Source organism: Drosophila melanogaster, chromosome 3L (genome assembly GCF_000001215.4).
Source record: "Drosophila melanogaster chromosome 3L".
NCBI classification, from domain to species: Eukaryota; Metazoa; Arthropoda; class Insecta; order Diptera; family Drosophilidae; genus Drosophila; species Drosophila melanogaster.
The window spans coordinates 2,860,424-2,876,391 of record NT_037436.4 but is presented as its reverse complement, the minus strand read 5'-3'; the positions used below and the strand labels follow the sequence as shown (position 1 = coordinate 2,876,391).

Here is a 15,968-nt window from a genome sequence, read left to right as displayed (position 1 = left end):
AGTTCGTATCATTAACATAAAATGAAATAATTTCCCCACCCATTTGCCAGTTTGTGGGGCTTCTTGAAATGCTACCCGGCCGAAATGATGCACCCCACCGAAAGTGGAATGGAATTTTATTCATTAACTTGCTGCGCTGCACATTTGGCAATTGTATAACATGCATAAATATGCAAACTTATTATGGCCCGAAAAATAGTTTCGCAATAGCGCAGTGCTGGGGAAAAATGTTAATAAATATTTAGCCCAACTGCTTTTGAACAATCCTCATATGAGCAAAAGTTGTAAACAAGCGCACAATGTTCGGATAACATATTAAAATATTACATTGAAGAGGATGAGCTGGGAAACTGGTTATGGGGACGAGGAGGAGGACGTGGGTTTCAGTTGGGAAAGGGGAGCACTTCATTTGCACAAATGGAGCGTCAGCTTGACAGGCAGACTGTTGAGAAGGCGGCGGAGGCGACGGGGGCGTCCTGCAGGATCCTGGGAAATGGGATGTTCGGAACATGCTGCTGCCCAACTGTCGTTGGCTGCACTTGTTATCAAAAGAGGTTGCTGTGGCTAAGAGTATTCGCACTAGTGTGGTAGGATAGTATCTGTAGGGTTTGTAGTGAATCCAATTGTTCGATTCATAATTTATACGACTCTATTGCATGGTAATACAAATTTTCAGCTATTACGCATGTTTGAACATAGTACATGTATGCCATTACATTGATTAACTATCCTAGCCCAAAACAGGCTAATATTTGTAAGGGTATCGCAAAGTCCACAACTCCATCTCGAATTTCCATCATATTTTCCACTTTTCTCTGCCATTTCTGGTGGCTCGGCTTAGTTCAAACAAATGCGAAGTCAAACAACGACAGGTAGCACCGGTAGATGGTTTCCCTCTGGATACAGCAGAAACCCCAGATTCTGCTCCTGTTTCTGTTTCCGTTTCTGTTTTCGTCCTGTGGCTTCACGTGCTCTCCGCCTCCTCTGCACATGCAACGCTCCTCTGCATGTATGTGTATGTGTGTGTGTGTGTAGCCTAGTTCCTCGTTCTGTGAGGCTCCCTGCCCCTCCACATAATACACATATGTATATACTGCCAAAAAACAGCCCTCGCAGTCACCTAGATTCTAAACCGCCTTCTGCCATTTTCATTCCACGACTCCGCAGCGACTTTGTTTTCCAAATGACGCATTGTTCAGTCACACATACATACATGGTCTCATATATGTACATATATAGTGCTTCTGTGTGCGCCTGGTCTGCGTGTTTAAATCGCAAATTCAAAATGCGAGAAAATAAAGAATGTTGTACGTACATTGTACATACATGTTGCAAAAATGTGCTGCATTAAGAGCAGCAAACAAGAAATTTAAGTGAATTGCGGTCATTGTTTCTGCTTTCAGTATATTTTTTCCATACACCAATACTGGCACAGTTCTAAATAGACATCCCTGTCAATATAGACCATCCCGTATATGCATAACATTGAAACTTCGCCAGCGAGCTTAGCTCGATAAGATAAGATAACAACTTTGAAACTCGATCGGATAAGGGTTTGACAAACAATTTATATAATTTTCAGTGTTATATCACTACTTGGTGGCAACGGAAACGCCAAGGAAAGTGTTCTTCTCTTTAAGAAATTCATACATTTAACTATCAACAGCTATCTAAACATGGCTTCATAGCTGAGGATCCTAAGTTTTCAGTACTTAAAGAGATGGCATGGAATAGATCATAACTTTTGCCTTCGAAGTTCGGATTTGGCTTGGGCCAAGAAAGAAGGAAGAGCTAATTGCAGGCTGCACATGTTGCCATTTTCCCAACTCCTTGGCCCAATTTCGGACCAAATCGCGAGTGGTCAATGGTGCGATCGGTGGATTGGGATCGGGATCTTTATCGCGCCATGTCGAGCGTAAGACTCGTAACTCGTAGCTCGTAATTCTCCCAGGAAAGAGTGGACCAGAGGGGCCGGAGGCGGAGGACGAGTCCAAAGTTACAGCTGCAGAACAGGACAGGATGAAAGGCCAGAAGTGGAAACGCGAAACGGAATCGCATAAAACGGAAAGTGCAGCAAATTGTGGCAGCTGCAACATTTTGTGTTTTTTTTTCCTCGCTGCAGGTTCTCTTCTTCGCTTTTTCCTCCTTTTTTTGTTGGTTTGCTGCGCTTGGCCGTTGGCCTTTTACCGTTTTTATTGAAGGCACTGCCACAATGATAATGTGAGCGAGACGGCACTAGGGGTGCAAGCGGGACGTGGCGAAAGGGCCGGGGACGGGGCAATTGCAGCACGCAAATTGCAGTCGACAAAATAATCAGACTTTAATTGTCGTTCTGCAACAATGTGCAGCAGACTCAAGGCAACGCGAACCTCAAGGAACCCGAAAGAAATTAAGGCGAACGAGAACAATGGGGCAGATGACTCAGTTGACAACCGAAATCAGGCGAAAAGTTTCCCCATTGCGAAACTTCGGGGGTGAAATGTGCACGGGGATGCAAGAAGGTTAATTTTGTGGGAAATGTGTGGGAAATCTTAAGGGAAACATCTTAGGTACCAGCGCGCAATGCCAGATAGGATTGCTGAAATATGATGGTATTTAATACATTCCAAACAATCTTTTGTTTTGTATTTAAGTTGTATTGCTTTTGATATAGCTTACTAATTAATATATGCTTCATATAAAATTCATTTCCACGCACTGAGGAATTGGTTAGTTCAAGAATCTGTATAGTTATTTGCCTTAACCTCCTGCACTATGGTTAGCCGAACTTATTAATATTCCATTTTCACTCACTTTAACACCTCAAAAGTCATGCATTAATGCAGCTCAGCTTGCATTTAAAAACTGGTGCAGCTCGAGGCGCATCCAGCGCACACATAATCATCATCCTCGCACATTAAAATCAACCTCATCAACATCATCATCATCTTGGCCGACGTGGTGATGAAAAAGCCCAGGTTCCGAGCCCAATGAACTTTGTGAAGCGCAACGAAATGCTCGCTGGCCAAATGCAAAAAGCCAAAGGACGCGCTCGGCAACAAAAAAAGAAACCAAAAGTACACCTGTGCCACAAAAAATAAAGAAAATAATAAAAATAAAGGAAAAGATACAAGAGCGGGCAAAAATGGCGAAAAAAGGCAAGAAAATGACAACGGCGTTGAAGGCAACTGAAATACGCTTATGTGATTGTGTGAGTGAGTGTGTTTCGCAAGTGAGTGTGCGATTGTGTGTGTCTGTGTGTGTGAGGCTTTACAAAGCCAAAACCAACTTGGCAGCATAACTTACAAGCCAAAAAAGAAAAAAAAAACGAGACAAAACAACAACAGCAGCGGCAATAAAAAGCCAGAAGTGAGTGTCCTTTAGCTCATTTTTTTCGCTGTTCGTTTTTTATTATTATTTTTTTTTTTTTTGCCGCTTCCTGCCTCGCTGACTTGGCCGCTCATTATATAGTCAAAGACCATAATTATGTGTTGAAGTTTGTAGATGTTTGAGGCCAGTGAGGGAAAGAGAAACAGGGAAATTAAAAAAAAAAGCATAATGGCCAAGAAAAGTTTTCAGCAAGGATATTTTTATAAGAAACTCAGAAACACCTCCGTCTGAAACTTTACTAACCAAATTTATTTTTCTTCTCATTTTTACAGCTTTCAATCAAAGGATTTGAGAACAACGGCGGCCACAACAACACAAAATACTTTGGAAGCTCTTTAAGCAACTTACAAAAACAAAAAGAAACCTTTCGGCCCAAAATCAAAATTGAAAAGCAAACGAACAAAAGGCGTAAAATGAATTAGGCTAAACACACAACTTATATGAAATATAAATATTATTACTATTAAAGTCAATAACAAGTAACGCGCTAATGTTTAATTAATCGTTAAGTCCAGAACCCAAACAAACAAACAAACGGAAGACAAAGATTTTTAAGCCTACGCATAAGTACAATTTACTAGATGTAAATACTTAAATTATTTTTATATCCGACGACATATTACAAGCAAATTCAATTGAGAAACGAAGCATAAACCAGAGTACAAAAACTTAATCAATTTACAACAAGCAAGCGTCAAATATTATCAACCACAAACAGCAAGTAATTAATAACGTAAATAAAACAACAACAACAACGCATACGAAATACAAATTTTACAAATTACAAATTTACAAAGATTTTTTAAAGGAAAAACCAAAACCAAACCAAGTCTGCTACAAATTAAATCAAATATCAAAATACAAATTTTTGCCTAGCTGCCGTTTTACAAACAAACAAAAGAATAAAGTACAAAACAACCAACCACAAATCTTAAACAATTTTTAAACAACAATTTAATAAAGCACTTTACAAAGAAGAACACCATAACAAGTAAATATTCAACTTTGCATTCAAACACGCAAAACCAGTGAGTTCAAAATAAACGAAATACAAATCTTGGAGTAGCTTCAACTTATATTATAGTATACAAATCTATTATACGGATATAATCATAGTGTTTTACACTAGCCAACAAACAAACCAGTCGAATCAGAAACATTTTTACGAAGAACTCTACCTCAAAAAGCAGACGAACAAACGAAAAGTGAACCGATAAGTGTACAAAAACTAAAAACGAATCTTCGAAAAATCAGTACAAAGCCCCGCAGTTTTTCAATACAACTGCATAGCCATGCCAGTGTTTGTGCTTAAATGGCGTCTTCAATTTTAGCCCAGAGCAGCACAGGTGCTACCGTCGACAGCAGCAACTTGGGAGCAACTGCAGCAGCAGCCACATCTGTGGAGGCCACCGTGTCCAGCCTGCACAACACCCATCTCAACCAGCTGAGCAGCCTCAGCCAGCACTATACCACGCCGTACCACCATCCGCATTCGCATTCGCATCCGCATCATCACTACCAGCAGCACTATCCGCAGCAGCAACATCTGCAGCAACAGCAACAGCAGCAGCATCACGCCCAGCAGCAACATCAGCAGCAGCAGCAGCAACAGCAGCAGCAGCAGCAGCAGCACTGGGACTACTATGCCAGGCAGCAGCAGCAACATCAACAGCAGCAGCAGCAACAGCAACAGCCAGCGGCCGCCACCGGCAACACCAACGGCAACAGCAGCAACAACGGCAACAACGGCAACAACGGCAACAACAGCAACCCCGACGGCAGCAATACCACGGTTCCAGCGCCTTTGGGCAGCAGCAACAACAGCAGCAGCAACCATGCTAATGCTGCAAGTGGAGGCAACAGTGGCCAGCGGCACGGCGATGCCAATGCCAATGCCATTTCCGCCGCCTCCGCCGCAGTAGGAAATCCGGGTAACCAGCAACCGAACAACTCAGCCGGCAACGCCAACTCGAATTCGAACTCCAATTCCAACTCGAACGGCAGCTACACGCGTCCCTGGGAAATGGAGTCCAAGGACAATGGGCCACAACCCCCCCAAACGCAACCCCATCTGCAGCTGAAGAGCGGCTTCGAGCCGTTCTCCAAGCTGCCGTCGTTTCAGAGCCAGTTCCATGGCTTCAATGAGCAATTACTACCGGATGGAACACCAATGCCTGTGCCCATAGGAGCAGGAGTGCCACCAGGATCGGCAGCTGCAGTAGCAGCTGCAACAGGTTCCATACCTCCTGGCTCCGTAGGACCCAATTCAGTAGCAGGACCCGTGGGACCCACCGCCATGAGTTCCCTGCAAACGGTGGCCATGTCGCCGGCCAGCATTTCGGTCAGCTCGCCGGGCATGATGAGTGTGGGCTCACCTTTGACCCAACTCTCGAGTCTGCAGACCAGCATCACACCGCCATCAGCGGGCAGTTTTCCGGCACCACCGCCGCCGAACGCCTTCGCGCACCACCACGCCCTCAATCCGCACCACCATCATCGAGGAGCCAGCGGTTATCCCACGCCCTACGCGGAGCTGCCACTATATCCGGGATTCACCCCGTTGAGTGTCAAGAAGGAGCCGATCTCGGGCGGCAGCGACTTCGAGATGCTGCTCAAGAAGGAGGACTTTGATCTCAGCAACAGCGGTGGCGCCGGACTGATCCACCATCCGCTGCAGCACGGCCAGCCGCATCCCATACCAATGGGCATGCACACGCCCACCTCGTATGATGGCAACAACAGCAACAACAGCTATCCGCAGGCGGCTGGCGGTGGGAGTGGCAGCCACACGCCGCACACCACCACCACCCAGCCCACACCCACCACCACCACTCCGGTCAAGGTCGAGAAGTTGCTGCAGTCGCCGATAGCTCGGCTAGAAGCGCGGAAGAAAGAGCGCCGGAAACAGCGGCCCAATTCGCTGGAGTCCAGTGCCGAGAGCGAGGCCAGCGGCATGGACGTAGACCCCAGCAATCCTGGCCAAGTGGACGCCGTCTCCAGCACGGCCAACTTCAAGAGTCCGTTGAGTGCCCTGGGCATGGGGGATAGCAACGATGCCAATGCCAGTGGATGCGACAAGCAGGTAGGTGATCGAAGGGTGGGGATGTTGAAGCCGAAGGTATATATCGATTGTACGATCCATTTGCATTACAAACGAGAAGCAAAAGAAGTGAATAGTTTTTGATCGATAAATATCGGATATCTTCGACAACCCCACCGATAAACTTGCGAAACGGGGCGAACTGGCAACCGCTGCGATTAACAGGACTACGGTCGTCGCCACCATCTTCCGCCACCCACACTGAACCACCCGCCAATGACACTGCCACCACCCACAATCACAATCACACCCACCACTCACAACCATAACCACCAGAACCACAACCACAACCACTCCAACGACAACAACTCCTCTTCCTGCTCTCTTTTCCAGTCCAAGAAGAAGCGCAAGCGGTGCGGCGAATGCGTGGGATGCCAGCGCAAGGACAACTGTGGGGAGTGCGCCCCCTGCCGAAACGACAAGAGCCACCAGATCTGCAAGCAGCGCCGCTGCGAGAAGCTCACCGAGAAGAAGGTAAGTCTGCTCACTGGTTTTCCATTCTCAGATCCTGTCCCACCGAATCGAAGTACGAAAGCGGTGGGGAGTATCCCACAGATTCATTCACGGGCAGCGCAAAAGTTACTCAATGAAATTGGCGGGCACAGTGGTTTTACGGGCATTAAATCACTTTTAACTTCTTTTCTGTACGAAATGTAATGTAGATAATCAAATTTAATAATGAAATGTTTCTCCTGCTATCCTACTATCCTGCCATTCTTTTTAATTGAAATAAGAGCTTTATCTTCGGACTTCAAATTGTTGTTAGGTGGACAAGATTTGAATCAGATAGATTACCTTTTGAACCACTGTACCCAAACGGGCAGCTGGGAATCGGTGCAAACTGGTTTTGGTCCTCAAACGAGCGCCGGCGGCCAAGTCGCATCCACATGAACATTCGCATTCGAGATTCGCGGTCTTTCGCACCAGCGGTCAGTCACTCAGGATTTATGTCAGCGCAACAGATGTTCCTTGGCCAAGTGCCTCGTCCCGTCTCTTTTTGTCGGCCCCTGCGGCAGCCGTCTCTTTCTCCAGCTGCCTCGATTTCAGATTTAACTAGTAACCTACAATGAGTGGAGTGTGTGTGTGCCCAAGTGCCTGCGTACGACGTGCACTCAAGAATTCTTGTATCTGAGTATCTGAGATCCGACATCCGCGCATCCTCCAGATACTTTTACCGCTTCCCAGCTCCTTTTCGAAATCACTTAAGATGCCGCTGGCACAGGCACAGCGTGTCCTTTAAGCGTTTGGAAATCAGGTTGCACATGTGTGCGTGAAAGGTTCCCGAATCTGGGATCTCAAATTGCGCTGCATGTCGTCAGTTTGAAGTTTGGATTGGGTGGATTCGAGGTGAAGTGCGGGCTTGAGAACAAGTTCAATGGCCCAAGGACCACTAAGGATTTTCAAGTGATCTGTTGCCAAGGATATGTGTACATCTTAATTTTCCACACATATCAATTTTAAAGTTGAATGAGCGGAGTACGTATCTTATTAAAAGAAATACGACTTCTTTAAGAACGACTTTACTTTATTACAAACGACTCTCGTAAAAAGTCATATTACGATACTAAATTTGAAGGTACTAACATGACTTTTTATAATCCTACCTACGGTCGTAAAGTCTATGGTACTCGATTTAACTAGAATTTCTTTCCTTGGTAAACTGGTGTCCAGTTTTAGGATTACCCTTAAACTTTTCCCACATACTTTATAATTGGCTGGGCCTCATAAAATTAGAATTTCATTCGTATGCCGGTTACCCAAGGTCTTGTTCCAATTTCCCCCGAACTGTTGGCAAATCTCGAAGCCCCGCCAGATAATCAGGGTATTTGGAGTATGTCCAATATTGACAGACGCTTCCACATTGCGACGCTATTTTCTCGGGGCCTCAGAACACAAATACAGACGTCCGATGGCAACAACAACAGCAGCAGCAACAAATGCCCAATATGCCATATACACACATATATATACATATAATAAGAACAACAATAAAATAACGATAATAACGAAACGAGGCAACGAAAACAATAATAAAAGGAAAGGAAAGGAGCAGATGTTCACATGTTACAAACGCGGCTTTTGATCGCACACTCACACACAGATACAATACACATACCAATACACGCGAACAAAGCGGCACACACAGATACACGCAGACAGACAGATAAATAAATAAGCGAGTAGTGCGCAGCGTTTTGTCTCTCAGTCGCGATCAGCGGACTGCAAACAGGAAACAAAAAAAAAAAAAAAAAAACTGTATGGGAGAGTGCGAAAGAGAGGGGGATATGCTGCAGAGAAAGAGACGGCACGAACGGACAATTAAGGTTGACAGGAGCGAGGAGATCGGACGCTATACAAAAGGCCGTCAAACGAGAAAATGGCACGCAGAGATCTCAACTATAGACCCCTACCCCACCATATAGCCCTCCCCCTCTGTAGAGCCACTGGTTATAAGCCGCTCCCCCCGCCGCCGTTGCTACCCACCCCTTCACTACAGACGACACACATAGATAAAGTTGTAAATTTCGCGGTTTCACCGAGAGGAGCAACAGTTGACATGTCAATATGGACAGGGTATCTACAAGATACAAGATACGCGTCGCGATAGTGCAACGCCAATTTGGAGCTATATTCCTCCGCCCTTCCTCTTCCTCCTGGACAATTGACGCTTCAGTTTTACGACGCATCTTCCTTGCTTTATCATCGCCATCCGCAACATCATTATCAGGGCTTTCATTGACCAACTGCCTCACATGTCGGCTGAGCTACTGGAACACTATGTCACTAGGCTGGGGTTTATCTAAAAGTAATTAAGTGCTTAAACTCTTTAACCATTCAATAGATGGTATAAAATAGAAATTCAATATAAATATCAGCAAGAAGATACTTCTACTGTTCCGCGTTCCAATTACTTGAGCTATACATTTTCGGAACAAGCAAACTGTACTCTCTTTTGTAGGCCAGTGTATGCTGAAATTACTCATGTGCTCATATATTTATGCCTTTGTCCATGGACTTTATAATGACACGGTTTTCGCGGTTTTTTTTTCAGCCTGAAAGTTCTCAGCTAAAACTCACAGCTGGTCCCATCTGTCCAACTTCTTTGGTCCGGTTTTGTTCTTAATGGTGATAAATTTTGATCGTGAATTATTTCATTCTTCAGTTTCCCATCGATGGCGGATCAATGCACTTTTCGACTCATTTCTTTTCCATAAATAACTCATGCTTTAAGATGAACTCCAAGTCTGTCCCTTTCCGGTGTTCTGATTTCCCTCTTGTATTTTTTTCGTTGAATATTTTTTGTAATTCCTTCTTTACTTTCCCAAATCAGCTAAAAAGACCTTCGGGCATAGTCATTAACTTGGCTATTTGAATTGCTCAGCGAACTCACTCCCAACTCCGTTTTCCATCTTTGCCACAAAAAAAAAAAAAAGTGAAATCCCTGGTCAGGCCTATCTAAGAGGATATTTCCTGTGTCGCTCCATTCGTCTGGGGTATTTTTTTTCTTCTTTAAATATGCAGTTTTCTTAGGAATTTTCTCATTAAAATTTGAACATTTTTTGTACATTTTTTTTTCGCTTTCACAAATAAGAGAAAAACCAACAGCAAGACGGACAAATATTGAAAGTGTTTGAGCAGGGGGGAAAGTTAACGAAAGCCAAAGAAATCAACCCCGAATGTCCGTTTAGAGTCTAGTCAGGGTTTGAGTGATTGACTTCATTGGGCTGTCCAAGGATGCTTCCCTGGCATCTTCCGTGGCACTCCAAGAGGCTGCTCCCTTTTCGTTCTCATATTCAATTCACGCTGCGCTCCAACTTCATTGAGGCAAATGCACTGGAGTCACTAAAAACCAGCATACAGCCATAACAACTTAAAGGTTTTCGCTTCATGCATACAAAATACTCTGTAACGTGCATATGCTCACATGAAACCTCGCCGTATCCTTATCCTTAGTCCTTCTTTGGGCCAGGACGAGTGCATTGCTCCTACTTGAGGCCACACACACACACCCACACAACAGCACTCCATGTTCGTGACATACTCTCGGCAAACACACACTAACAAATGGAGAGCGTGGGCCACTTGCCAAGGTGGCTCATGCACTGTGCAAAAAACTTGGTTCCTAAGAGAAAAACTCATATCAGTATTATATGATAAATTGCAAATTATATTAAATAAGGTAGATATTTAGAGAGCTTGGGTTAAAACTTAAGACTCAGCATTCAGAAGTTGGGATACTATTTATGGCAGTGCTTCGTTTTTGGCACGTTGGCTTGCCAGCTCCTGGAAAACAGGATAATACCAATACACACACTCTCCACTGGGATACTTGAGCCACGACTGCAACGCATGGTGGTGGCAATGATGACGATGATGATGATGTTGACGCTGGCAATAATGCGCTGTATGTGCTTCATTATGAGCATGTTGTGCAATCTGATACTCGGTCGTGGTCGTGCTCCTTGAATATCCAGTTGCACTTGGGCATCCTCTTTCATCCTGCCAGCAGCTATCTCTTTCCCCGGCCATTAGCTGTCTCTTTCTGGCTCAGCTTTTGGCAAAAAACGGAAAAATAAGTTGGTCAAAAATGTGTTGTCTTTCGGTTAATTGTCGCTTGTGGCCAGGCACACGACTGCCGCCCTCTCTTCCGCTCCAGAAATCCCAGTCCCTGTCGTCCGCCAGTGATTCAATCATTCGATCTATAGGCAGCAATATGTGCGTTTGTCATTCGATAAGTCCCAAAAGATGCTGCCAGGCATGCCTCCCATCTCCATCTACTTACCCCGGAATTTTCGGTTTGAGTTTGGGTTTTTCAGTTTCAATTCGAGTTCAATGCTCTGCACTCAGCTGGCAGATAAAGTTTTGTTTTAGGTTTCAGCTCAGGTACACAGCAGAAAATGTAGAACCAATTTCATTTAGATACCAATATTACATTCCAGCAAAAACTATTATTTTCTGGATCACAGTGATTTTAAGCTATACATATATTTTTAATTAATTTTTTTTTTTTCAATTTTGGATTCTTTGTGTTTTGAAAATAAATCCTGAAATATCATAATTTCCGACTGTATCTGTAGCTCGTGTCCTGCGGCCGCCGGTCCACAAATCCTATTGAAAATTCCAGGCAGCTTCCGTTGTTTTATTTCCTTCTCGAAGGATTGCATATTCATCTGTTGCAGGAGCACACACACAATATCACTCGTAGGCCATCTGCAGAACTCGCTCGCCTGCACATCTGTTCGCATTGTGCTCCATGGCATAGGAATAGGAATCCGAATCGGAATAGGAATCAGGATAGGAATTGGAATAGGAATATGAATCCTAAGCCAGAACAGAGTTCTGAGAGCAGAACTTAAGCCTCATGCTGTGGAAACACACATGCACGCACGTCCATTTAAATGGCATTGATGAATGATGATTTTTGTGTATATTATTTTATTTTAAGCAGCTTAGGCTTTGTGGGGATTTATGCGTGCGTTCTTTAATTGCCAAAATTTAAATCATAACTTTGAGCACCATCATTTAGAACGTGCATTGTTCTCATTTTAATGGGTTCCTATTGGTGAGGCTACTCGGGCACCAAATTGCTGCCATGACAGCCAATTAGTGCGGTTATTTTCTGATAGCCCGCCAGTCGACGGTCTATATACACTTTTTCTATGTGCCATATTCCATGTACACAGTACATACGCGGTTTTATTATAGCAGTTTTATTATCCAGCGTTGAGTAATTTTTGGTTGGCCAAACTCCCTAGTGCACGGATTTATTTAATTTGTAATTATTGCTAATTATTTTATGCATCACAGCTTATTCGTATTTACAGTTGATTTATTTTCATTTCTATCTTTTTTTTCTTTCAGGAACCCAAAGCCAAAACCGTACGTATACATATTAATGTTATTTATTTTGCATTAAGCATTAAGTTATTGTTGTTTAATAGTTTTGAAACACAACAAACAATCTAAGTAGTGGTCCAATAGTGGAATGTGTTATTTAAGCCTCAAAATGTTAATATTTTCACATTTTTCTCAAAAAATTATGATGGTACGGCCTGCCAAAAATTCAAGAAATTGCAACAAAAAATATATGCAGCGGAAAGGAGTTCCTATAAAAGCTGTAATTAATATACGGACTATAATGATGATATAATTTGAACTATTGAAGCGAATGAACAATCCCATTTAGATATGTAATTAAAATTCAAGTTCCTAGAACTCCTCGGCCATATAGTTTATCTCAATTATTTGATCAATGTTCTGCAGATTTGGTTCCCATTCGTTTTTTGGGTTGTTTTGTTTTGCAGAATGCCTATTGTTTACCCTGCAGATACAAATGTATCTTTTCATCTATGTACCGATAGCTATTGTGTGGTTGTTTCGGTGCTCTTTTTTTACCAGCAGAATTGTTTGTTCTGTTGTCTCCGCATAAATTAAATAATAAAATGCTTGACTCTGTCCGTGTGTGAGTGTTCGGCAGTCTGCGCAATTGAATGCTTTTGTTGCTGTATTTATGGAACAGATTTGCCGCTCATGTGCCTGAGGATGATGGGATGGATGGGTTGATCTGGTGGCTCTGATTCTGATTCTGAATCTGATTCTGGTGGTGGTTCTGCTGCTGCCCGATGACAATCAGTCGGGTCGGGCTGCACTCACATTTATATAAATCTGCGCGCTGATCGTAAAGCGTTGTTAAATTTTAATAAATAAATGTTCACATCCTTGTTAAGTTCCCAGCGGCGAGAACATTTGCATTGATTGCACTGGCACAGACAAGCGGAAAGAGGCGAAAAATGCAAATTAATGTTATATAATTACGCATGGAAGGGAACACGCTGCGTATACTTGATGGTGATTTGCATAAGGACAAGGCTGAGAAAAAGAGGGACTTTGTGAGCACTTATCCTTGTAATAGTTAAAGGACAAAAGTGCCGCATTGCCTGTTCTTTGCACCTCTATACCCTCAATAATGAGTGCAAATCAGTTGGTCCCTCTCTTGCTGTCCATTCTTTTAATGAGAGTCACAAAATATCCATTCCGTAATTAGGTCCTTGGCTGGTGAAGCATTAAGCTGAGATCCTTGGGGCGGGCAGGTGCAATCTAGCAATTAAGCAATTTGTTGGCTGTTATTGTTTATTAATAAACAAACAACAAAGCGAGACACCGAACTGTGGCGCTAATTGCCACAGCAACCGGTTGGGAAAATGCCAGGACCGCTGCAGAGAAGCAGTCGGTTCAAATGGCTCAAATGGATCAAGGATATCCATGCACATGCCGAGTCCTAGAAGCGTGGTACCCACGGAACCCACGGAACCCTTTTTTTCTATTTTTAAAGTGCATTCCACCCGGTGTCGGCCCCCTCAGAACTTTTTCACTGCCCGCTGGCTCAATTTAAATATCAGCGATGCATGGCCAAAAGGGGGTTAAACTTGCACTTTGAGAAATGGGCATGCTTTCATAAATATGATCACTATGCAAACATAGAAATGTATGGAAAATCAAACAAACAAAACAAACAAATACCAGCATATAAGCGAGGCTCTGCCTCAGCTAACGTTTGGATCACTTACATATAAATTTATTTCTAACTTAGCCCAATTTCCTCTCAGTGCATCGTTGCCGTTCATGTGTATCTGTGTGCAAGGTGCAATTGCAGTGCATTTTTCAGCTTGACCGACTCGTCGTCGTCGTCGTCGACGGCGGACCCTTTTCACAGCTTATTCCTAACTGCGCGACAAACTAAGCAAATTCGCACCCCAGCTGAAATGTGAAATGCGGCAGGAAAATGTGGAAAAGTGCGGGGCGGCGGCGGGGGAGGAGGAATAGTCGGAGTCGGAGGAAACGGTTGTCATTTAGTCCAGTTTCCGAGGGGTTAAATGCAGCCAGAGGCGGACAGATACACACACGCCTATTTGAACGAGAATACTTAACTGTAATGGCTCAGAGGGTCAGCAGGTTACAAAACTTACTAATTGCTGGCGGCCTTTGGCACAGAATGGTGGAATAATGGTGGAAAAGTCAACTAAATGGGGCACTAAATGCGGCCAGAAGTTTCCAGCAGGGGATGTGCGAAGGATTTAAATATAATTACATAATTACGGGTTCCTGCGTCCAATTAACAATAAAATGTATCGGTTATTCATAGGCTCGAACGTTGCTTGATTTTATCTTTTGCCTACAATTTAATACATTTTAAAGGGTCAAATTATCGTTGAACATAAGCATATGAGACACGCATTCTGCCACTTTTGAATTTCAATATGTAACATTTCCTGCATTGCCTGCCAAATTTTTCGTTTCCTGCCTTCCGCTGAATTCCCTTTTTTGGCCAAATCCGTTTAAGTCAAGTGAATCAAACGAAATCACAGAGAGTATAAAGCGTAGGGCCAAAGCCCGTTGCCTTACAATTTCAATTTCCAAATGTTTCCCGGAGAAAGTTGTTGCTTGTTTTTGCTGTTTTTTTTTTCGTTGTGCTTTGCTTACAAAGTGCCTATCAAGCTGTAACAACAACAACCAAAAAAAAAAAAAACGGAATGATTGCATTTTGACAACAAATGGGAAATGGAAAACTCTGGCATATTGTTACAACAAAAACGAGGAGCAGAGTAAAAGTGAGCAGAACAGGGACGCACTTTCCAAATCGATTTTTGATTATTTTTGCTTATCATTCTGTTTGCTCCTTCCTGCTTTCGGGTTTTCCACCACCCCCCGCGGGAGAAAAACAACAAGGAACCGCCGTAAATTCAATTTAATTTTCTTTAAATATTATTTGAGACAATTTCGCCGGCATTACAACGAGAACGAGAAAAAGTGGCACACAATTTTTTGCGTCGCTCTGTGCGGAGTTTATTTTATCATGTTTACTTTCAATAACTTTCAGATATATCCCCCATTTCGCGCATAAACCTGGCAAACACAAAAAAAAATGGGGAAAACATCACCGCGTTGTGGAAAACAAATTTCAGTTCGTTTGCTATTTATTTTATTTATAGCTGAGAGCCTTTTTTTGCATTTGGCGGACTTTTGTTTGTCGGCGCAAATTGAAAATATAATTGAAACAATAAATTGTTATGTTGTCGAGCGCTGAAAGAGTTGCCGGGGATTATATGTATTTGTCCGTTTTCGCTCGACTGCCATTCCTCCTGCAAAAAGGAACGAAAAATCAATTTAATTTCAGGTTTTTTTCGCCTGACTCTGGCAACAACTAAAAGTTGGTCTCACTTCTCTGACCAAAGTCAAGTCATTTGCCAAAGTACGAAAGTCCTGCAGCGCATAAACATCCCCTAACGTGGGGGTGGTTTGCAGTCAAGACACCAGCGAGCGAAGGAAACGCAAAAAGAAAGAATTAAAGAAATGTTTTTTTCAAACAAAGCAACAACAAATAAAATAAAGTAAAAACTCCACAGAATCAGCGGCAACAACAATGAGCCGTACGTGCAACATGAATGCGCTGGAAAAATTTCACAGCACGTAGCTGGCTGTTGTAAAGGACACTGAAAAA

General features: G+C 43.3%; 1 protein-coding gene across 4 annotated transcripts in view; it reads left to right on the top strand.

Moving 5' to 3' along the window:
- The window catches only part of Tet (Ten-Eleven Translocation (TET) family protein), a 92,952-nt gene that overhangs the window by 2,767 nt on the left and 74,217 nt on the right, over positions 1 to 15,968 (top strand). The window contains exons 2-4 of one of the 4 annotated variants that reach the window (NM_001274414.2): positions 3,642 to 6,451; positions 6,803 to 6,943; positions 12,332 to 12,349. In NM_001274414.2, coding sequence (NP_001261343.1) covers positions 4,682 to 6,451; positions 6,803 to 6,943; positions 12,332 to 12,349 — 1,929 coding nt within the window. In that variant the 5' untranslated portion in view covers positions 3,642 to 4,681. Of the gene's footprint in view, positions 1 to 3,641; positions 6,452 to 6,634; positions 6,944 to 12,331; positions 12,350 to 15,968 lie in introns of all 4 variants that reach the window. The other 3 variants (NM_001274415.1, NM_001259652.2, NM_001259653.1) reach the window with 3 other exon arrangements.